The sequence below is a fragment of the Gobius niger genome (assembly GCF_951799975.1).
Source record: "Gobius niger genome assembly, chromosome: 10".
Lineage (NCBI taxonomy): Eukaryota > Metazoa > Chordata > Actinopteri > Gobiiformes > Gobiidae > Gobius > Gobius niger.
Window position 1 is genome coordinate 26,249,180 of NC_136861.1, and position 23,561 is coordinate 26,272,740.

At 41.7% G+C, this 23,561-nt stretch overlaps 2 protein-coding genes and 1 long non-coding RNA gene across 3 annotated transcripts; 2 read left to right on the plus strand and 1 right to left on the minus strand.

Annotated features, from left to right (window-relative positions):
* Nucleotides 1-6,700: 6,700 nt before the first annotated feature.
* Nucleotides 6,701-9,451, plus strand: LOC306969586 (uncharacterized protein; the record flags this gene model as incomplete). The annotated part of the gene is made up of 3 exons (XM_079565249.1): nt 6,701-6,873; nt 6,950-7,112; nt 9,144-9,451. Exons 1-3 carry the CDS (start codon nt 6,739-6,741, stop codon nt 9,449-9,451), a joined length of 606 nt encoding a protein of 201 aa, XP_079421375.1. The 5' UTR covers nt 6,701-6,738.
* A 7,753-nt stretch (nt 9,452-17,204) lies between these two features.
* pex12 (peroxisomal biogenesis factor 12) lies at nt 17,205-19,901 on the plus strand. Its single transcript, XM_079564261.1, has 4 exons — nt 17,205-17,394; nt 18,218-18,353; nt 18,503-19,032; nt 19,135-19,901. The coding sequence occupies exons 2-4, from the start codon at nt 18,228-18,230 to the stop codon at nt 19,535-19,537; spliced, it is 1,059 nt and encodes a 352-aa protein (XP_079420387.1). The 5' UTR covers nt 17,205-17,394; nt 18,218-18,227; the 3' UTR covers nt 19,538-19,901.
* Nucleotides 19,902-20,900: 999 nt separating this feature from the next.
* Nucleotides 20,901-22,163, minus strand: LOC306968558. Its single transcript, XR_013793267.1, has 2 exons — nt 22,106-22,163; nt 20,901-21,737 (listed from the first exon to the last, which is right to left on the minus strand). It is a non-coding gene; the product is annotated as an uncharacterized lncRNA (long non-coding RNA).
* Nucleotides 22,164-23,561: the final 1,398 nt, after the last annotated feature.

Here is a 23,561-nt window from a genome sequence, read left to right on the forward strand (position 1 = left end):
GAATTCCAACATGGTGGTATTGTATTGTTGAGGTCATGTTGGAATCGCAGGACCGTTTGGTGCTAAAAATCCACCTGTCAATTTCTGGTGTCTAGTTTAGATTAAGACCGTCAAACTTTGTGAAGTGGATCTATATTTTCTTCTATGTCACCCACCCCTCAAATAACAACTCAGTCTTTTTCCCCAAATTCAAAAATGTACAGAAAGAGAGCCAGCAATAAGAAGCGACTATGGGGACAACAGCACATGGATCTGTACCTACTATGTATGTGTATAATAATTGAGATGTGTTTAATTATTTTTGAATGCTGAAATAAAGCATGTCAAGTGGTCTAAATGTTGAATGCTGCCTAATTCCCTGACTGACTCACTGACTGCCCCCAGTTGAACAATATTCAGCTAAACTGAAGTAGCTATAGCCTATAATCAATTAGCAACAGCAGCCATTTTTAATGTATTTCAGTGTTAGCTTTTTAGAACATAGTAGCTAAACTGCATGCATGCTAACATTAGCAGTAACTAGCTGCTAGCACCTTGCCCCATAATGCCACTAAATAAGAAGTCATGGCCTACCTCTTGCCAACGAAGATCCTTGAAGTGCTCTTTGCATAGTATGTAATCCAAGTCTGAGTTTCCATATTCCATTGTCATCCATTAGGCTTTGTGATGCTAGTCCATTGAAGGTACTTGTGTGTCCAAATAAAGTACATAAGGCCACTCTCCATCATCTTCAGCTTCATGTGATCTGGTCCGGTCTTGTCTGACGGCTGACTTTCAGTGAATGCCCGGGTTTGCAAGGACCTGCATCAGCTGTGGGCATTAGCATGGCTTCACAAAGACACTGTTGTCCACCTTGAAGGGGATAGACTTTCATTCCCAGAGGGACCCGGGATAATTTCTGCAAGTATTTAGGTCTTTATTTGAACGTAGGGGTGAGGAATGCTGCCCTCTCTGGTTTCACACACAGAGGAGGCACTGTGTGGAGCCGGGGAAGCCCTCTCCTCCAGCAGGTAAGGTCAATATTGGCACTGTAACAACACCAGACCAAGTGAAAAGGGTACACTGGACACTTTCAATGGTTTTGCTGAAATTAGTTACATTTACATTGCCCTGACCTATTGATTAGATATGCACCACGAGTAAAATAACCAAAACTGGGCAAGATTATCTGCAGACAGCAAATATGAAGAAAGGAAACACATAATATATAGCCTAACAGACACACAGATTATTATCCAACAGCACTCGTAAATAAAAGAGCAAATATTAAACCAATCTCTTATTTATTTTTTTCAGCGAAATTCAAATTGCACAGTACCAAACTACCCCCTTGTATCTTTTAACAAGGAGGATCAGTCTGGCTCGCACCAGGCTAAATCAACACATGGTCTGCTTTGCCATTTAAAGTAAGGGTCCGCACAGCAGTGAAAGCTCCCAATTTTTTAAGTAGTTTCTTACACCATTAAATGGTATCACTGTGCGGACCCTTCCTTTAAATCACTGTATTCTTATTATAGGTCCAGCACGCAGGTTTCACCGCCTTAAGATGTGCGTGCCTATTTCTTTTTAGCCGCTTTGTCATTTGACATACAGTAGCTCTACGATTATATATATATGTATGCTATATTTTATGCAAATGATATGTTATGTTCATATTGACAGCTAATTGCAGTGAATTTAATTTGACGCAAGATGATTTTGAGAAGTATATTATTATACACAATAGAGATCAAATACATGTTTAAAGGGGGCCTATTATGCAAAATCGACTTTTTCAAGCTTTACATCATGTTATTAAGTCATTCCCTCATTAAAACCATGCCTGAAGTGTTGCCTTGGCACATTCACGTATTTTCGAGTAATCTGTAGAAACTCTGATGGCAGCCATTTTAGGGATAAAACGCCTGATTCCTTCAGGAAACGCCTTCGACCTCCAGGATACGCCTCCGACCTTTCGTCACCAGCCGAGTAACCAACCACTGCTCCTCAGCAGAACCCCCTCCCTGCAGTGTCTAGCCCTAAGATGTAAACAGAGTCATCATGGATGATTAGCTTCATGTGTTGTGAACCGGAGCCACAGCAGACTTTTACAAAGACACACATCAGTGTTTCTGTTACCGAAACACCCAGGATTAAAACCGGTGACAAGAACGCTTATTTCAGTGTCTGGTTCTGCGCTGGGCCTTGATGATGCACAGAGCCTCCGGAGAAAGCTAATGCTAAGCTAAACCTCGAGTCATCACGTGAAAACGAGAGATATGCACACATAAAGTCAATAAAACCACCACACACATAAAGAACCGTTTAACAATGATCACACACGGAGCCAGGCTTGTTGATTTGGAAGTTTATTGCTCACATTTCATCTACAATGGGTCATAGCCGAGTGGTTTTCTCCCGGAGCTAACAAGCTAGCCGCGACAAGCTAACGGGAAAATTCACTGAATACAAGCATATTATGCATTGAAAACGTCACTAAAACAGGCAACTGCTTGAAGCAGCCTTTATGATGATCACACACGGAGCCTGGCTTGTTGATTGTGTAGTTTATTGCTCACATTTCATCTACAGTGAGTCGTAGCCGAGTGGTTTCTCTCGGAGCTAAGGCACTATTAGCCGCGACAAGCTAACAACCTTCACCTTCACAACATTCATTGAAAACAGGCAGCATATTATGCACAAATAACGTCAATAAAGCCGGCAACTACTCGAAGCAGCCTTTACGATGATCACACAATGAGCCTGGCTTTACACATTTGTGGTTTATTACAGACTTTTCATCAACAATGAGCTGTAGTCGATTATAACAAGCTAACGGGTAACCTCGAAAAACCATTGTCCACCTGCACAGATAATGTCCGTCTTTGAATCGTATGGGCTCCTGCAGATCCTGGTGTCGTCCATGGGGGTATAGTTAGAGATCCATAGGGCATGGCAGATGCAAAGAGATAGCCTCCAAACAGCAGTTATTTTTCAGGCAAGAGCCCCTTCCAAGCGTCCGGTGTGGAAGGTTCGTCTCCAAATAATATCCTGTGTGGCCATTGTTCACAAAGTGATAAACAGTAGGTCCTTTCCAACAATAAAAATTAAAATGCACCGATCGTAGTTTCAATACTTGAGACAACGAGCGGAGTGTTGTTGTGATGCCACAGACAGCGTGTGGAGGGGGCGTGTCGGAAAGGGTCAGAGGTTTTTAAAGAGACAGAGGCCTATTTCAAGTCATTTGCTAACGCCATTTTGAAAGAGCAATTTTATACAAGGCAGTTATTCTAATTTACTGCATTGACAGACCAACAGAAGGTTTCGTCATCATTGTAGTGTCCTATAGACTGGTGCTATGTGGCTGAAAAAAGCATAATACCCCCTCTTTAAATAAAATAGTCCATTCTCAAAAAGAAAAAGAATCTAGGCTCCTGGGAAAGGCCCTTAGACTCCCTGTTGAGTCATAAATTAATAAGTCTTTTGACAAAGAAGAAAATTGTCCCAACACCAAGCAGACACACTGCTATTGACTAACATGAGGACAGTAAGACACAGGGAAATAATGAACACAGCAGTTGCCAGAGTTTTGAACATAATCAGTGACATTTGCTGATGGAGGGATTAGAGGATTAAGACATTGCTCGCTCCACTCTCGCTCTCCCGTCAGCTGCAGTAGCACTCTCGTCTCGCCATCACTTAGTCCGTGTCCCGCATAGGCAAATATACCTGTGGGTCTGTTACAAAATGGAGGATGCTATTTTCTTCAGCAAAACAGGTGAGTTGAAAATACTTGGTACTTCATCATACTTTGAATATGCCAAAAAAATTATCCTGTGCTTACTTTTCTGTATTTTATGCATGTATATTTATAATTGACCCGTTCACACGCTCATTCATTCTTCAGGCAAGGTGGGTGAAGTGTCTTGAACACAACGACAGTGGGCACCTGCGGGATTCGAACCGCCGACCCTCCGATCACAAGATGACCCGCTCTCTCTCAAAGTTTCTGTTCTGTTTCTGATCTGAATTACATCTCCATTTTCTTCTTTTTCAGATGTGCTAAATAAAAGAATTTAAAGAGAAGTCTCACGAACGGCTCTTCACCTCCTCTCCAGCCACTGTTTCACGACTTCAACATCTCTCCATCCCCCTGGTGCCGATGAAGAATCCTCTTTTCCTTGTCCACTTCCTTCTGACTGTTTTATATCTATTCCCATTGCTGCGGAGTTCCCCTTCGTGCCCAGTGCGGTGCCTCTGTTATGAGCATGCCAACCTGGTGGACTGTCAGGACCAGGGCTTCGTGCATGTCCCGCGAGGCCTCCCTCACGGCACCTGGCTGCTGAAGCTGGGAGGCAACAACCTGACGGAGATGGGCAGCCACGCCTTCGTCGGCCTGTGGTCCCTGAGGGTGCTAGACCTCAGCATCAGCCAGATCGAAGACTTAGCGCCCAAGGTAGACAAGTGCTTTCTGTGAACACGCTTGGTCTTTATTTCATGTGTTAGTCAAGTCCAGCGATGACAGTATCATGCTGGTTTAGCATCACACATTTTGCCAGTATTGATGTTTTCCAAATCCTTAAGATACTGTTAAAGGTGCATTATGCAACTTTTTATCTGGGAAAAAGGTTATATTTGTGCGTATTTTACCTTAGAGTGACCCAGTGGCTGTATGAGTGGTCAGCATGGCACCTTGACTGTCCATCATGGTGCTCCAGGATCAATAGTTTTGTAGTTTAGTTTAGTTTAGTTTATTTATTTAGAAAAACAGGGACAGTGTACAATAAACATTAACCTCAAGGGGAGAGATGCATTGTACCAGGTTATAGCTCAAGTGCTAATTTCCACCCGTAGTCCCTGGGCAGACTGATGTTATAGTAAAGTACATAAAAACATCATGCATACATGGATAATGGCATTTACATTGACCAAGTTCATAATAGTAAAAGCAAATCTTCACATACACAACCATCAGATAAAACACACACACACACATACATCCGGTCACATGTGGGTGCAAGTTTGATTTGACAAGAGCCATTTCTTTGCCAGGCGTGAGAACGTGTAAGAGTTTGTGCTTGTTATCAGCTCTGTGGGCAACTTATTCCACTGACGAGCGGCCACACAAGAAAAAGCAGAGTTTCCAAGTGCTGTCTTTCGTTTCGGGATCCTGCATTCGCCTCGCACTGTAGATCTAGTGGGTCGAGCTGTTGTTTCAGAGCCAAGAGAGATGAACTCTTTTATGTCATGTCATGGAGGATCTTATACATCAAACACAGACTTGTGTGGATTATCAAATTTTCAAAGCTGAGAAATTTGTGTTTTACGAGGATATTGACAGTGATGGAATCGTCTGCCTTTCTTATCATGAATCTTTAGAGAACTTTTATATAATGACTCAAGTGGCCTGAGGGCAGATTTACAAGCCTGTGATCAACTTGTCATACAGTAAAGAAAGTGTGGAACAATCATTGCATTTAGGTAGGCTGCTGAGGCCTCCATCGTAAGGGAATTTCGAATGTGTCTGAACTGTGCCATATTAAATTTGATTGTATTTGATAACTTTTTTATGTGCTGTTTAAAGCCTAAATTTGGTTCCAGTATGACACCTAAATATTTTACCTGCCCTGGATTTGTGATGATTTGTCCATCAATTAAAATGTTCGGGCAATTTTGTATTTTATGTCGATTTGTAAAAAACATTGAAACAGTTTTATCTAAATTTAAGGTGAGGCATTAGTTTTTCAGCCACAAAGAAACTTTCTCCATCTCATTGGTCAGTTTTTGAGCGACTTCTTCCGCAGTTTTGCCATGTGCATATAGCACCGTGTCGTCAGCATACATGATAATTGTAGGTTTTCTGGTGAGAGGATCCGTCAGCAGCGAAAACCTTCCAAACAATTGATCCTGGAGCGTCCTAGAGACGACTGTGATGGAAAGTAAAGGCGCCATGCTGACCACTCAGGCAGCAGCTGGGTCACTATAAGGTCAAATACGCACAAATATTAACTTTTTTCCCCACATAAAAATATCAACTTTTTTTTTTTTCACATAAAAAGTTGCATAATGCGCCTTTAAGAACTACTGGTTTGTGGAGCATTTAGGCTTTTTTCTTCTCTTTAGGTTATGCTTATTTTAACATTCTTTCAAACAAATCAATTTGGGTTTGGAACAAGTAAAAAAAAAGAGTATTTTTCTGTTTTAAATTCAGCATAACTGTATAAAGAGCAGCGCGACGACGCCACATAATCAGCATAGCTTTTTACCCAGAACTACAGGGGGTTAAACTGCAAGAGTGCGGTCAGTTGGGGTCAAAGCGATTAGGCTAAAAGTAAATAAATAAAGAATGAAAAGGATTACAATCTCATCTAGCTGCATGAATGAGCAGGTGGTCGGATTAAGCCTGTGCCTGTGTCCCGTGGCAGGCGTTCTTCTCCCTGTACTTCCTGGAGAAGTTGGATCTGAGTTGGAATCTGCTCACCACGATCCCAGCGGACTTCTCCACCAGCATGTCGGCCCTGAGGGAACTGCGGCTGGAGCACAACTACATACAGTGCATCCCTCCAAACAGGTACCCAAGTGTAAATTACTTTTGCTGAGCCCTATTTGATGGAAAATGTGTATATACGTTTGAACTTATACTTCATATAAAACACATGGCAATCTCACATGGTTGTTTTTTTTTTTTTTATCTGTCTGATACATTTCTCATGTACTCCTTCCAGCCTAGAGAATCTGGACAACCTCGAGAAGCTTGACATGAGCTACAATCAGCTGGAGGCAGTGGGTCCCGGTGTGCTGAAGGGGCTGTCCCGACTCAGACACCTCTATCTGCAGTACAACAGGCTGACTGTGGTGGAGCAGGGCAGTTTGGACATGCTTCCAGGCCTGGAGGTGCTCATCACACCTACACACAGTGGACTTTCTGGACCCATTGCATTTGACCATAAGTTCATTCAATCTCTTGCAGTTGCTACGGCTGAGTTACAACAACATCTCGCAGATTGACAGCGATGCTCTGGCTCCTCTCTACAGTCTGACCGTTTTAGCTTTGGACGGAAACAATCTGCACAACCTAAGGTTCAAGACCTTCATGAGCCTGCACACCACAGCCACTCACATCCAGCTCTCAGGTACTATTGTCCTTCTTTACAAGGCTTTTTGAAAGGATCATGCAAGAGGGAGAGATTCACACTGTCAGTGCCGAGACGGGCGAGTTGCTCTATTTTATACATTGATAATATTTACATGAAGTGAAGAGATAAAGGTCTGCATTGATTTTTCAGTGAGAAAGGAAGAAGTAGTGCTTTCCCAAGTTGTTTCCCACATTTCCATATTGTTCCTTTTTGTCAATTAGAAAACATTCGGTGATTTAAAATGACATTACTCTGACAGACTTGGTGCAAAAAGCTGTACTGGTTTTGCACAAGACATAAAGGCCCACATCTGATAGTGATGTCTTGATGTCACTTTAATTTTTCTCTGTCTTTGGACATTGTCAACACAGTGAAAACTAAAACAACAAAACAAAACATTGTCACTCTCAGCTCTAGTACAGTACATATTGCATTGTAATGTGCCATTCAGTAGACATATTTAACATATGTGCCTTGTAAACCTTGTAGAGAATTCTGACCCATAATGCATCTGTTACCGCGCTTACCAACTAACTAACGTCATGTGGCAAGTTACAACTGACAATGTATTTTTAATAACTTTTAACACTTTTAAACTTTTTACCATTTACAGTGTATTTTTAAAGGAATAGGCCACCGTTTTTACATACTGAGATATGCTCTTACCTCACTTTAGCCGAGTTAATATATCCCCGTCTGGTCTTTGTCCGTGCGCTCTGCCAGGCAAACGGAGCACATACGCAGCCTCTCCCACATGTCATATAGCGATATTGTGAGGCGTAATGATACGAGGAGCACAACGTCCGCGCAGTAACTCCTAAAGACTTCCCCCCGCTCACTTCCGTCAATAACCTTTAGGAGTTACTGCGCGGACGTTTTGCTCCTCGTATCATTACGCCTCACAATATAGTCCTCCTTTTTATCTGCTTATAAAATCGACATGCTACATTTCTGTGTAAATATACTTCGCATGAAAACACTTCACGTAACTTTATTTAAATAGGGAACACGTGGAAGAGCTTGGTAGCTTCTATCGTGAGCTTTTTTGGAGCTATGTGACATGTGGGAGAGGCTGCGTATGTGCTCCGTTTGCGTGACAGAGCGCACGGACAAAGACCAGACGGGGATATATTAACTCGGCTAAAGTGAGGTAAGAGCATATCTCAGTATGTAAAAACGGTGGCCTATTCCTTTAACCTCTTAACCTCTTAATCTAGAAGCTTCTCGACTGGAGCTCACAGCCTATAGGTCAGTGTGATGGCTCATTTGAAAGCTAAGACCGACAAAACTAATTCAAGTAATTTAAACTTTCTCAGTCTGATTTTCGTCGTTTTTGGTTTTTCACCTTGTTTTTCTTGCTTTCTTGACGTGTTTTAGTCACATTGTTGTGGCTTGATCACACATCCCTTACGTTACACAAAAAAACTAAAATGGGACAAAAATGGGACAAGAACGTGGCAAAAACGTGGCAAAAAAAACCAAGAAAGAAGCTCAGATGAGTTTTAAAGGTCTTAGCTTTCAAATTAGGTTTAACTCTGGCTTATAGGCTGTAAGATCTCCAGTCGGGAATGCTTTTAGATTTGGGTAAAACTGGAGAAGATGTGCTCGGCTAAGGCAGGGGTTAAGAGACAACTATTTCACATATTATGAATTGAACAGAAACAAAACAGTAGTCCCATAGTCTGACCACTAGTCGTCATGGTAACCTTAAAATTAGATATATTAGCATCAGCTACAGTGCAATATCAAATACAGATAACACATAGGGGGCAGCAGAGGTAGGGGAGAGTTCAGCCTCCAGGTGGATTAAGTTGCTCTTCAGTCAGTTAGACCTGGCATTGAATGAGACTCCAGGGTTTTCTCACTGTGGCAGGACTGAACAGGCTACCACAGCTGCTACTGTTTTGTTTGGTCTGCAGCCCACTTAGAAGAGCTTGCGGCCTAATGCAGCACCTATACCTTCATCGTATTCAAAGAACATAAAGGTCATTATTAAGAACATATACATCTGCATCCTACCCTCCACAGGTAACCCCTGGAGCTGCGACTGCGACCTGCACCGCGTCTTCAGTAAGATCTTATTTGTGCGTCACCTCCACATCGACGACTACCGTAACGTGACGTGCCATGAGCCCCCCCTGCTGGCCGGCTACTCTCTGGTCTGGGTGGACAGTCGGCTGTGCATGGCTGAGACGGCGACTGTACTGGTCATAACGGTGACGGTGGTAGTGACCGTGGTGGCAGCCTTGGTGATGGCCGAGAGGAACAGGAAGAAGAACCGCGGGAGGAACTGGGACACTGATTCGCACACGCAGGCGCAAAGTCCCCCGTCCTGAAGGGGTCTCGACCTGTTTACTGCAAGTAACTGTCAATGTGTATGGTGTCCAACATTGATTTCCAATTGTAATCCTCTGAACATGCTCATTGAAGGCACCGAAATCTGGCAATGTTGGCTAAAACAAGCATTAATCTGAACTCTTAAATGTGTGTAAATGTTTTCATTATTTCATTCTGTTTGCGATGATTGTGTATTTCACAAATTGAGCATTCAAATGTCGACAGGCAATAAAGTCTCCATCTAAGGCGATATCTTGAAGGTATCTTTTTCCTTCCCACTCACGTAGGTTCTGTTTCTGCACTTTCCGCACTGTAAATTCCAACTAATTGCGCTTACTTGGAATGAGTTGTAAACCCGATGCATAATTATTACGGCCAATGTTAAGCCATGATTACTAGTAATGCTAGTATGATTAAGAGGGCTTTCACAGTGTCCATTACTTATGATACAAGTTCTGATTACTAGACATGTTATTTTATTATTTTATTGACCTTTATTTAACCAGGATAGTCCCACTGAGATTAAGAATCTCTTTTTCAGGGGAGTCCTCGCCCCAGAGGGGAATCTATTGTACATGTTTTTAGTGGTAGGGGAAACCGGAGTACCTGGAGGAAACCTACGCAGACACGGGGAGAACATCCACACAGAAAGGCCCCGTCCAGGTGGGAATCGAACCCGGGACCTTCTAGCTGTGAGGCGTGAGCGCTAACCGCTGCGCCACCGTGCCGCCCAGTATGTTAGTACTGGCAACTGGGAATTCCGAGTACTGATTACTTAAATATGGCCTTAACCTGTACTATTATTCTTAGTAATTGTTACTGGAATATTCCTGCTCCCATAATGGTTCATTGGTTATTCCCCTTAATGAAGTTTTAAATTTAGTACAAGATATAAATGTTGTAATAAAGCAAAACAAAGTGTAGTTATAAAGTCAATTTATTTAACATTAAAACACTTACATTTTTTGGTGAAATTAATGATTGAAAATCTCTATTTCTGCAGTTATAGTTCACATCAGTCCAAACAGGTGGATTAGTCTGTAATGAGCCGATGAAGACGAGGAGCTGAAGTGTCTCAGAAGGTTCCACAGACTCTGCACATGCAGCAGGTTCTGCAGACTCACAGCAGAAGGAAGGGGATCTTTGTAAATCACCGTCAAGTCTTCATCAGTGTGGTCAGCTTTCTGTAAGACATAAAAAGAACAAAAATGCTTTAGTTGTGAGTCCCTATGGCAAGACCAAAACCTACAGGTAAAATGTTGCTTTGTCTCATCCAAACATCTCAGCTCTGACTCTGTCTCACCTCTGTGTGTTTGGCTCAAGTCTCAGCAGATCCTTCAACAGCTGCTCTTCAGTCTGACACTGGACACACACAAAAGCATTCATAAATGTTATTTCACATCCAACTTATGGCCACTTTATCAGAATATAAAGATGAGTGCCGTCTTACCTATTGCCTGGATGCTGAGATGGTCTCAAAGTTTTCACAGCAGTTCAGATTTCTGTAAAACAAAGAATTACAATCAGTAAGCTCAGTAAAAACAGGTTAAAAAGACTATGGACTGACAATAAGGATAAACAAACACACAGTGGTTTAAGCTAATATGTAAATGGTCCATGAGTAAAAAATACACAAATTACTGTGCTGCTGCTGCACTTTTGCACAAGAACACTTAGTAAATTACCCTTAAGTATCTATTTTCTGTCTTTAAATGACAGGTCTGGAGCTTTACTACTTAAATTTGTATCACTAATATTAGACAGGCCACTGTGTGGTCACCAAATTAAATAATAAATGTGTTATAAGGTAGAGCAAGGACGTTGTTGCATTTTTCAAATATGAAAAATTATTGAAAATAGTAGCAATACATCAAACTCTCTGAGCAAACACAAATATATCCAAAGACACACTCACCTTATGTCGATTAATGAGAAATAAATTTCTGCTGTTTCTGCTGATGATACACTGAGGGCTGTCGAACACTTCTCTTTTGAATTCAAAACAGTTCAGAGCGATCTGATTGGCTCATTCTGTACATGTGACATATGACCTGAACCAATCACGGGCAGCATAGGATACAGCTTAGTTTTGTCAGTTACGGTTACTAGACAGTCAAGTTCCCGTTACAGAGGGGCAGTAGAGGACACAGGGGGGGTTAGTGAGGGTTACTAAAACCATGAACTGGATAAAGAGAAAAGCAAGTAAAGCCAATGTCAAGCTTATATTATTCAAAACTGGCCAATCCTAGTAAATGGGACAGAATCTTATAATAGATACTTTAGAATGAGCATGAGCACAACAGGACAACAAATAATCATTACTGGTATCATGTCAAGTTAGTCAGTACTGGCAAAACCCTGCTATAAAAAATGTACTTCTTACATGGAATAGAGAGTGAGGGTATATGGAAATTTCAGGTATCCTAGTAATTATAACACTTTATTTCATATTTCATGTTCATCTTTATCGGAATTTGTGTACAATGTTGTCTTAAGGTATATGAAAAAAATGTGGACAAGCTGTAGTAACTACTTCAATTCGTCAAGCAAACTATGTGTCCTGCAAAGCTCTGGCATAGGATTTTTACTTCCTGATGGTGTCAAACAGTGAGTAAAATGAGAATCATTAGCAATTGAAGTTTCACTGAGCCCCGCCCCCCTTAGTTACTGTTCGTGTACTAGTGTACTTCTTAGTTAACTAAGACTACATCTGGTCTAAATATTCTATCTTTTGAACTGTAAAATGGCTCAAAATGGCGTCCATAACAGGAAATTTACAGATGATGAGTAAACCAATCAGAATCAAGCACTTCACATGGTCCCAAACCTGGTCATTTTAAGAAGACTTGACCAAAGTCCTATTATTCGCAGGTGCAGTGTTGATTGTTTTGAATAATGAATCACAACCACTTCATGATTGACCAATTGTACAGTTGGAGGACAGTCATTGCTGTGAATGGCCGAGGGACCCTCCGGGAACTCAGGTCTGTGTGGCCTATTGACAGAAGCAAGTCAAACTTGTGTGGGGACTTTGTTCACTGGGCACGGAGCCACTACTCCTGGACTTACAGTGAATGAGCGATCAAATCCACTATAAGAGCAACAGCAAGGTACAGCAGTATGTGTTCCTTTCTACAAACTTCATTGAATGTCATTATCATATTTTATCCACAGATGTGTCGTTTCACAGCTAAAGTTGCTGTGTTGTTGGCCTTTAGAACAGCTGTGGTGACATCCGTCAAATTTGTAAGTAACTTGACAATCAATGTGACCAAATGTTTTGACGTTTTACTGATCCATATGTCTTTCTGGAGGTACCCTTTGAAACTGCAAACACGCAAGGTATGTCAAAAATGTACATCCTGAAAATGAATGAATAAATGTCCTAACAGAAAGATTGCACTGCCATACCAAAAAAATTCTAAAAAGCAAAATACTAGATTTTCTTAAATTGGGTTGAAAAAGTCAGAATGTTCCTCCTTGCAACTTGACAATGCAGACAATGTAAAACAAGCCGCCTTGTTCTATATATCCTCTGACATGTGTGTTGTGAACCAGGGAGCGCTGTTGTCTTCTTCTGTGCGTACGAAGGCCAGCTGAGGGAGATAGAGTTTGACCCAATCGTCTTTAACCAGGTGCTGCTGAACCAGGGCTCAGGCTACAACAACCAGACTGGAGTGTTCACAGCTCCACAGATGGGCATTTACCAGTTTATGTTCAGCGCTCAGCTCTGTCGCGGCAGCTTCAACAACTTGTGGCACTTTGTAGTCAACAACGCGCCAACCAGTGTCTGCCACGCACAGGTAAGGATTAATAAACCAGAGCTGAGCGTTTAAGGATTTCAGAAAAAAATAAAAAAAGAATATCATGAAAAGCTAAGTAATAATAGTAAAATAGTCAACTAGAAAAGGGCACAAATCCGGTTCCAGTCAACTGTATTTGTGGACTTAATGGTTATAGCAAAAGTATTGATCAGTTCCAGTGATTTGATCAGGTTAACAGTCAAAGTGAAATGTGTCCGTGTTTCCCCCAGGTGAGCGGAGGGGACACCACTCTGAACACGTGTTACCTGATGGTCTCCCTCAGGCGCGGGGACAGGGTGTGGATGCAGCAGCGTATTGGGAGCTGTGCCTGGGCCAATAGAGAATCCAAAACAATCACCTTCTCTGGAGTCCTACTGACCAGCAGGGGGAGCATGTCCAACTCCTGTCCCCTGTTCAGTTGGGACACAGATGGGACATCTGTGCACAGCTCTGTGGACACACAGCACCTCAACGCTGTCGGGCTGCTCCTGGGTCTGCTCCTCTACACATGCGTTTGATATTTCTCAGTTTTTTTTATGTATTCACGAAGTTAGTCACATTAATAACCGTCCATATCAATGAAATAATATTGCTAATAACTTAAAGGTGCATTGTGCAACTTTTTATGTGAGAAAAAAAAGTTGATATATATGACCCAGCGGCTACTTTCACAGTGGCCTCTCGAACGCTCCAGGATTGATTGTTTGGAAGGCTGCTGATGGGCCCTCTCAACAGAAAACCTACAAAACAATTGATCCTGGAGCGTTGTAGAGACTAAAGTGATTCAAAGTAAAGGCGCCATGCTGACCATTCATACAGCCACTACAATGTCAAATATGCACAAATATCAACTTTATTTTTCACATAAAAAGTTGCATAATGCACCTTTAAACAAACTATCTTATTTATCTAAAGGAACTGCACTCATTACATTTTGCGAATGTGTATTTGTTCACAATAAAGTATTTCTAAAATGCTCTAGCTTGTTTGAAATGGCTTAGCTAATAATAAAGTAAAGTGACAAAGTGGTTATCATTATTTTGACTCACCATGGTACAATATAGTTTAATTCTTAAGTTGTGAGGAGCTTTCAATGCTCCATCTGTGTCTAGAGCACCCTCTGGCATTCATCTTCCAATAACAAGAAAAACAGTGCATATAGAATCAAACATTATTTATTTTCTCTTTTTTTTATATCTTACAAGTTCCTTCACATACAGCTGGTGTCTGTTACCCTGAGGAGCAAAGTGCAGGTGCAGTAGGCGTCTGAGGGAAGTGGTAAAGTGTGAAGAACAGCCTCCATCTCCTCTCACCACTTGCTCTGACACTTCTGTGCAAGCTTGCACCTCACCAGAAACTACAAACTTCAAAATTAAATCAAAACGTGGATGAAACACCTAACACAAGTATGCTGTTTTATCAATTAGAAGCAAAAAGCAACTTGCTTTTGAAAAAGATCAAAATGCGCAGGTTTCAGGCAAGCTGATACTGTGTCTGAGCATTCAAGTTGACTGGTCTTTTTACTTTCCTGTATTTGCCCTGTAAAGACAAGAAGTTAGAAATTCAAGCTTAAAGTATGGGACCTGTGAGGAAATCATTACTTAAGGCCAGCAAAGCAGCAGGAATAAAACTACATAGACACAGCTCAGATTACAAATTACCAGGTTGTTGTTATCAGACGACCTGGACTGTAGGAGAAGTGATAGAATAGGCGTATAATATGGAGGGATAGGGGGATAGGGGGGATTTAACTAATTAAATTAGTGTCAAAGGAATTGACTCTCGACAGTGTAACATCTTCCCAATGACAGACCTATCGTTCACATGTACAGGGCCAATGAAATGGGATTTCGGTAACATTTCTCTGTCAACAAAGAGCACATATTGTATTATTATATACTACATAGGGTCTACTTTGAGAAAAATGTCTCAATAGTTAGGTATAATTTCAAAGATGACCCCAGCAAGAAAGCCCCAGGTTTGATTCTCAGGTCTGGAACGGCCATTTTTTGTACGTAACCTCATTTCTGGTTGCCGTTTCCTCCCTCAACTTTCAACAAAGTTTAAAAAAATTACAAAGGTGAAAAGAAAGAAACAAAATGACAACGGATTAAGGTGTCCCTACAACACTGCACTCTGCTAATGCAAAAAACAATAATGATGTCACAATCTTCTACCGGAAAAGAGGACAAGTCATGACAAGGGGGACTGGAAGCGTGTGAAGTCAAAGGTCAAGTAACCTCACGGAAGTGCTTTCGACTGATTGAAGACATGAGTAATTAATTGGAAGCGGTCCCCAAGTAGCAGACCCTCACAATTTATCGTGCCTGCCAGTGCCTATCCTTAACCTCTTGACCTGATCTGAAATGAACATGATCATTTTCAGAATCAGAAATGTTTGTATTGTCATTGTCACAAACTATGAATTTTTTTTCCGGTTCAATAGTGAAACATGAAACATAAAACATAACTTAGATAAACACAGAACAAAAGCATGAATGTATACATTGCATTTAATAACCGAATACAAGTGTATCAGGTTTTTCTGAGCTGATGTGTGTTAGTTTGTATCACTGTGGACCCCGGCCCCACAGTGGAAGGCTATTATTTTTGCAGTATGGTAGTATCTCACTCTCCATATTAGAGCTGTCTACCTGTAAACACCTGCAGGTCACACAAGGTTCATTCATTGCCGCTGAAAGTAAGGGTATAGGTATATTTTATCTATATTTTTGTCTCGTTAGGGAAATATGTCAAGGTGTTTTTATTTGTCACTATACAATTGTACAACACAATTTGTCCTCTGCATTTGACCCATCTTTCGATATCGGGGCAACCTGTAAGGCAGGGGTCCTCAAACTACGGCCCGCGGGCCAAATCCGGCCCGCGAGATGATTTAATCCGGCCCCCGACTTGTAGAGCATAAATTCCTGAGTATGTCAAAAAAAAAAGTAAGTTTCTAGCCCATTCCTGTGCGGAGTTAGGATATTTTAACTAAATAACCAGTTTACTCATTCCAGCCACTAGGGGGCAATTTGATTAAATAAAAAATAATTCCACAGGTGTCCAGCAGAGGGCACTTACATAAGAGATCAGAATATAAACACATTATAGCCACGTGGTAAATGAAGCTCACTACCACAGAGTGTTGAGAGAATGAATAATGACCACAGTACTTTGAGAAACTTGTGAACAGGCTTGTAAAGCACAATACAAGTGTAAGAAGTTATTACTTTGGTCACATTACATAATGATGTTTTATTTGAAAATATAAATAAATGGAAATTAAAACAAAGTGTGAAGACTTGATTACTATTTTTGCAAACCACTACAGCGAAACAAATATGAGCCTGAATCAAGTGTTGATCTTGTGGATATAGTCGTGGGGACGACTGTGCAGGCGAGTCATATCTACTTCACGATGAGGCATTTTGCTCTGGATCATACAATTCTATGTAATAGCCAACCTGGTCCGGCCCCCCATCACAGCCAGGAACAACAATGTGGCCCCCAGAGAAAAAAGTCTGAGGACCCCTGCTGTAAGGTGTAGTGGGCAGCTGTGTGCAGCGCCCGGGGACCCATCGGCCAGATGTCAAGCTAGCCTATTTTCTTTGACTCAAAAAGCCCCAAAGAAAACCATACAAATATAGAGATTCAAATTTGCAATAACTAGAGCTCCTCAATGATAGACAAAGAGAAGAAAGTGTATGTTTCCTGATGAATGTTCACAAAGTCCTCAGAAGTAGGTTATGATGGTCTATTCTACAGCGACCCCTGGTGGCCGTTAAATGCAAGCACATTTGTTTGCTTGTTTTCAAGAAACTAGTACCAAGAAATACTGTACTAAATATGTCAAATACAACATTGAGTTAATGTAGCCCGTTGTTCAGGGAAAAATAAATTAGCGTCATCGTGACGTCATTACGCAAGGAATAGTTTGTTTCCGGAAGTAGTGAAGGACAGTTTCATACAACGTCCACATGATACATTTGTTTACTTTACGTATTGCAATTGTTTGAGCTGTGAAAATGCCGTTCAGTGCAATGCAGGTTGCATTCTACCTACTTTGGCCGAGGACAACAAGCAGGCGAACAGGTCTCCGACCGTACTTTTGTTCAGAGCTAACGTGTTAGCCCCAGGTAAGTGCTAGCTTAACTGTCACTCACTCACTCAGGACACAACATGGGTCACACGTTGTACCTCTGTACTTTTACACGATTCTGTGGCAGAAAACAAAATAGAAGATTTACAACGGTTGTGTATTTCCACAAACGTAAGTAAACTCTAAATTCTGTCAAACAACAACGAATGTCAAATTTGTTTTTACTTTCAATAGTACAGTTTGACGCCAAATGAGTATGTTGAAGCAAAAATTAAAACATGCTCGCATATTGATCCACTATTTATTCCTAGTTTCTAGTAGTTAATAATGCATTAGTCTTAAAAAGCGCTCAAAGTGTATTACTCACACCATACTCAGTAATGGTGAGCTACGTATGGAGCCACAGCTGCCCTGGGGTAGAGTGATGAAAGCGAGGCTACCAATCTGCACCATCGGTCCCCCTGACCTCCATCAACCACTCACTCACAGACTACATTCACCCAGGCTTCCTGGTGTTCCCCGCAGTCTCCCATCCAAGTACCAACCAGGCCCTTCCCGGCTTAGCTTCTGAGATCTGACAGGATCGGGCAGAGCAAAGTATACTTTATTATGAAACTTGAGTTATTGTTTAAACCAAAACCTTTGGACTCCACAGTGTGCCAGATGTACTGACTCTCAATTTGCAATGTTGAAGGTTTTGTTAATATCTAGTTTCTAAAATACCCTCCATAGCTACCAGTCTCTATGTAAAATGGTAGGCCAGGCCCACATCGTAAAGACGGATTTGTTTGTAATGTTTTGCCTGATAAAATAAAGGAAATGGATACATAACATAACCTGTATTTTCATCCCCCCTGTAGGTGTGTATGAATGATGGCAGAAGTCGGAGCCCATCTGAGCAGCAATGCGGCCCCGGAGCAGCCCTCCATCTTTGAGGCACTGGCCCAGGAGTCTCTCATGGAGGCTGTCAAACCTGCTCTGAGGCACGCAGTCAAAGTACGTGCTCTAACAGACATGAGGAGTGGAATTAAAAGTAGCAGTATTCCTCGGTTGTGGTCAGAGAAGCCCAGTGATGGCTTCTGTTGATTTTACTAAAGTAAATGTGAAGTTGTTTGAATATCTGATATCTGTTTAAATATCCTCAGGTCCTGGCTGAATCCAACCCGTCCCGTTATGGCTTCCTGTGGCGCTGCTTCGACGAGCTCTACCTGCTGTTGGACGTCCTGCTACAGAACCACTTCCTCTCCCACTGCAGCGCCTCCTTCTCTGAGAACTTCTACGGCCTCAAGAGGGTGTCGGGCCATCGCCGGGGTCAGCTCGGTCTAAGCAGCATGTCACACTGGCGCTCTCTTCTGCTCCTGTGCCTCGTGCCGTACCTGCGGGCCAAACTGGATTCGCTACTAGCCAGGCACAGAGACGAGGAGGACTTCTCTATCCGGCTGGGGCAGAGCAGGTGGCAGAGGATGTACCGGGCCGCTGTAGCCGCATACCCCTACGTGAGCTCGGCCTGGCAAGCGCTGGTCTTCTGTCAGCAGCTGCTCTTCGTGTTCGGAGTGGCCAAAAGTCACAGTCCTCTGCTGTGGCTCGCCCGAGTCAGGCTGGCCCGCCTCAGCGCCCAGGACATCAGGGACATGGAGCTGAGCTGGGAGAGCGAGCAGGGACCCGTGGGAGAGAGGTAACGTTGGAGGCGTTAAAGTTTAAGTTCATCCATTTGTAGAATTTGTTCTCCTTTATTGTAATCCACGATAGTAACATCTGCCCCCCTCTTTATCCGCAGCCTGATGCACAGAACATGGCACTTGGTGTCTCAGGCCACCAGGGGGCTCGCCATGTCCCTGTCCACCACCCTGTCCCTGGGGGTGTTCTTCCTGCAGTTCCTGGAGTGGTGGTACTCCTCAGACAACCAGAGCACCATGAAGACCCTGACAGCTCTGCCCTCCCCTCCGCCCCCCGTCCACCTGCAGCCGCCCAATCAGAGCGCGGCGGAGAGCGAGCTGTACCTCCAAACATGCCCACTGTGTCGCAGGCTGCGCACCAACGCCACCGTCCTGTCCACCTCGGGCTTTGTGTTCTGTTACCGCTGCGTGTACGCTTACGTCAAGACCCACCACCGCTGCCCCGTCACAGGATACCCCAGCGAACTGCAGCAGCTCGTCAAGATCTACTCTCCGGAGAGTTAAAGCCATGCAGACACGGCCGTAGTCTGAGAACTTCACTGTCCATGCATTTAAGAGGGATGAAATTTGAGTACCGTTTCCATAGCAATTGAGAATTCCAAAACTAATCTTTCTCGAAATGCCCTTTGATGGGAAAAAAGTGCTCAAAATGGCAGCCATAACAAGAAAAAAAGCCATGTGACTGAAACGCAGTTCGGTGTCAAAGTGCCTTCAAGTGTGTGTACAATGGAGTGTGAATCCCTCTCCGGTTCTGGAAGTAAATTTGCCTCATCATCTTCTGTATTTGGTAACTGCTGATTAAAGTGTGAATATTTTACGTGAAAGAAATGCATACATGTTTTCATTGGCCATAACATGTAAACATTCACAGGACAGTGTGGATTAAGTAAGTGAATCCCATGAATCTCGCTAAACTACAGCAGTTTCGTAAAGTGGAATGGTCCAAGATTCATCCTGATCGTTTTGAGCGTCCAGTCTGCAACTACAGAAAAGCAGTTAATGCTGCCAAAGAAGTGTCTAATACAGGGGTTCACTTACTTATTCCACGCTGTCCTGTGAATGTTTACATGTTGTGGCCAATAAAAATATGATAAAATGTGAATGTTTGGGTGGTATTAGTTTAAGCAGACACTGTTTAATCATTCCTGTGATTTTGATAAAGATCAGACCATCTTTTTAGACAGAAATTCTAAAAGGTTCACATACTTTTTCCTCCCACTACACTTCTACTGTGAGTATGACAATGAATCAAAGCTTAAAGGCCCTATACCTGATTTTTTTCTTTGGGATAAAAGCAGAAACCACTAAATTAAAGTTGTTGGTTTTGGTTAAGTAACCAAATACTTAAAAATCTGACAAAGTGCTTTTACAACTTTTTAATGTATTCAGTTTTGGATGAATCTGTAATGCCACATATGCAGCCGATTATCTTCTATCATTGTTTGAAACTCATAATAAAACAAAAAAAGAGAAATTTACTTCTGAGTGGGAAGGAACGGTCATAATAATGAAGCTGTCACGTTTACATGTACATGAAAGAAATAAAAATGTGATTTTTAGCATAGTTTTGCAGATTTTTCTTATTTTAGTGATACTAAGAAGTACACTCCAGATTTAGATTTATAAATATAGATTTTCCACAAATTCCAGGTTTTTCCTCGCTCCTTTTGTTCTTTTATATTTCCTGACAATCAAATAATTCAGATATTTGCTCTAAAAATGCAATGATTCCTTGTCCATCTTCAAAGAGTTGCTGACATGGACATAGCGTCTTGACAGGAAATATACTACGAGCATGGTACATTTGTCAGTGAATTGCTTTATTGAGTTTTCCAACAAATTTAACAACAGGCCCACTGTTTAAAAAAAGAAAAGAAACCGATACTGAGGAGCAACGCCACAACAATACAGTGAGTAATAAAGAGGGTTTTCTCAAACGTCCACCAAACCCCCGGTCGTGAGTGAAGAATCGGCTTCCCTTTGACTCCTGACTTCAACAACAGAAAAGACGAGAAAGAAGACGGGCATCGTCCTCAATAATCATCACAGTAATAAGATTGCTCCGATAACGTGTATTGCACGTGAACACAATGATGCACTTTTTGCTATTTACATGTGAGTCAGCGAGAACTACACACATGTCGTATTGTCGCAACAAGAAAAAGCGTCTGGCTCGAGAGAGAGAAAAAAAACAACGCCACGGACATGAGAAAGAGTCAGGAATGTGCTTGTGATCGGATTTGAAGCCACAAACTAGAGACGACAGAAAGAAAGGGCCACTCCTCGGAAAGAAACGGAGGAGAATGTCCCGTCCCGTTATAGCGCACTGTTGCAGAGCGGGACACGTACACCACAGTATCAAACATGTTAAGAAATTTACACCGTTCGCTCACGTAGCAAAAAAGTCCAAATGTTGTGAGTAAAGTAGTGTGCGTTTCACTGTAGTGTGGCTGGTACTGTAAGAAGGACAGGCATTTGAATTGGGGAAACCATCACAGCCAGTGTAGCTCCACATTCATTCATTAAATAGGAGGAGTAGTAAGGTGAGCAAAAAAATGTCCACTCTTAAGTGATTGTGCTATCATGAATGGAAGAAAGACACGTTGTAGTATTAGCTTTCAGATGAACAGAGGCGGGTAGTACTCTTTTTGACGTTACTGTACCGCTTGGGAGTATTTTTATGACATACTTTTAAAGCGATAGTCTGTAAGTTTGCAAAGTGAGAGTTAGAGTGGAATTTGAAAGTAAACAATCAAATTCCTCCCCTCTTTAACCAGAAAGCTCTCCTTAGTTTGCATAATGAGGAGAGCGGGAACAGGGTTTTCAAAAGTAAACGATCAAGCTCCTCCCCCTCCCTTCTGATTGGCCCAGACAGGCTGCTCCACAGGAAAAGCTTGTCTCATTGGTCAACGCAGGAGGATGCTAGACTCTGATTAGTCGCTGAGACCCGGGAAGGAGGGGCTTTTCAGAAAATAACATCAACTCAACATCAAAATGCAAGGCTAGGTGGTCGATTTTGCACATTTTGCTAAATTTGTCAAACATTTAGACTTCACTATCACTTTAAGTAACACTTACAGTGGATAAAGTATGTGAACCCTTTGGAATTTCTTACATTTCTGCCTAAATTGTTCATAAAATCTGGTCTAATCGTTATTGAAATCACAAGAATGAGTAAACGGTGTCTGCTTAAACTAATACCACCCAAACAATTACATGCTATCATATTTCTAATGGCCATAACATGTAAACATTCACAGGACAACGTGGAATAAGAAAGTACACCCCCTGAATCTTGTCTAATCTGCAACTACAGAAAAGCAGTTTGCCAGCCAGCTATTAAATACAAGGGTTCACTTACTTATTCCATGCTGTCTTGTGAATCTTTACATGTTATGGTTATTAAAAAATATGATAAAATGTAGATGTGTGGGTGGTATTCGTTTGAGCACACAGTTTAATCATTCTTATGATTTTGAAAAAGACCAGGCCACATTTTATGAGGAATTTAGGCAGTAATGTGAGAAATTCTAAAGGGTTCACATACTTTTTCCTCCCACTGCACTTCTACTGTGAGTAAATCAGGCAAAAGCTTCACGTCAACATGACAATTAATGAAAGGCCCTATACCTGACTTTTTCTTTTCTTTTTTTTTTTTTTGATAAAAGCAGAAACCACTAAATTTAAGTGTGGTCCAAACTCATTCCTAACCTTTCTTACGTATTAGACGAGTTTGTAGTCACATTTCACAACTTGCAGGGTCACTTTTCAGGGTCATAAAATTGATACAAATGTTGTTGCCTTTAATTAACTTAAACTTCAATAAATTCTGTATCAGAAGTATTGATTATATACATTTTCATGGTGCATTTGTTAACATCAAAGCTTTCACACTGTTCAATCAATCAGACTTTTACGGTTAAGCAGCAACTCTATACTTGCGCTTTGTCACCAAGTACTTTTTTACTCCAGCCTTTAGTTTTAATGTAGTTGATCATTCTTAATGACTACTCTACCCTCCTCTGTCTTTATAACCCTGTTGGCGTTTTATTGTTTTTGAAAGAAATAACCAAACGTTAACGGGAAATGAAACCTCTTCCCCAATTCAGTGCCTGCTTTTTTTTTTCCTTTTTTTTTATCAAATACCAAATGGACAAAATGGACTTAAGTTTGTCAATAGTACAAAAATAGCACAAGTAACTTTCTGGAAACAAGGCTCAATCATTTACTGCGTGTTTTCCATCACTGTCCACCTGTAAGACAAACAAATCAGCCCTGGCTTACTAAAGTTAGTTTGACCTCAACAATATGCGCCTAAGATCAGCAGAGTGGTGAGGCAAAACGGACATTCATTCATGAACCATGGAAATCATTACATTTGAAAAGTCCTTTTGGTAAAAAAAAAAACAAATAGTGTTGCAGCTCATTCCCTTCGGCATTTATTCATAACTTTCTCCAAACCCACAGTGGTTGCCATAGTAATGGGACCTCCAGAACAGTCCTATTGCAGCCTTAAAGCTTTCTAAAT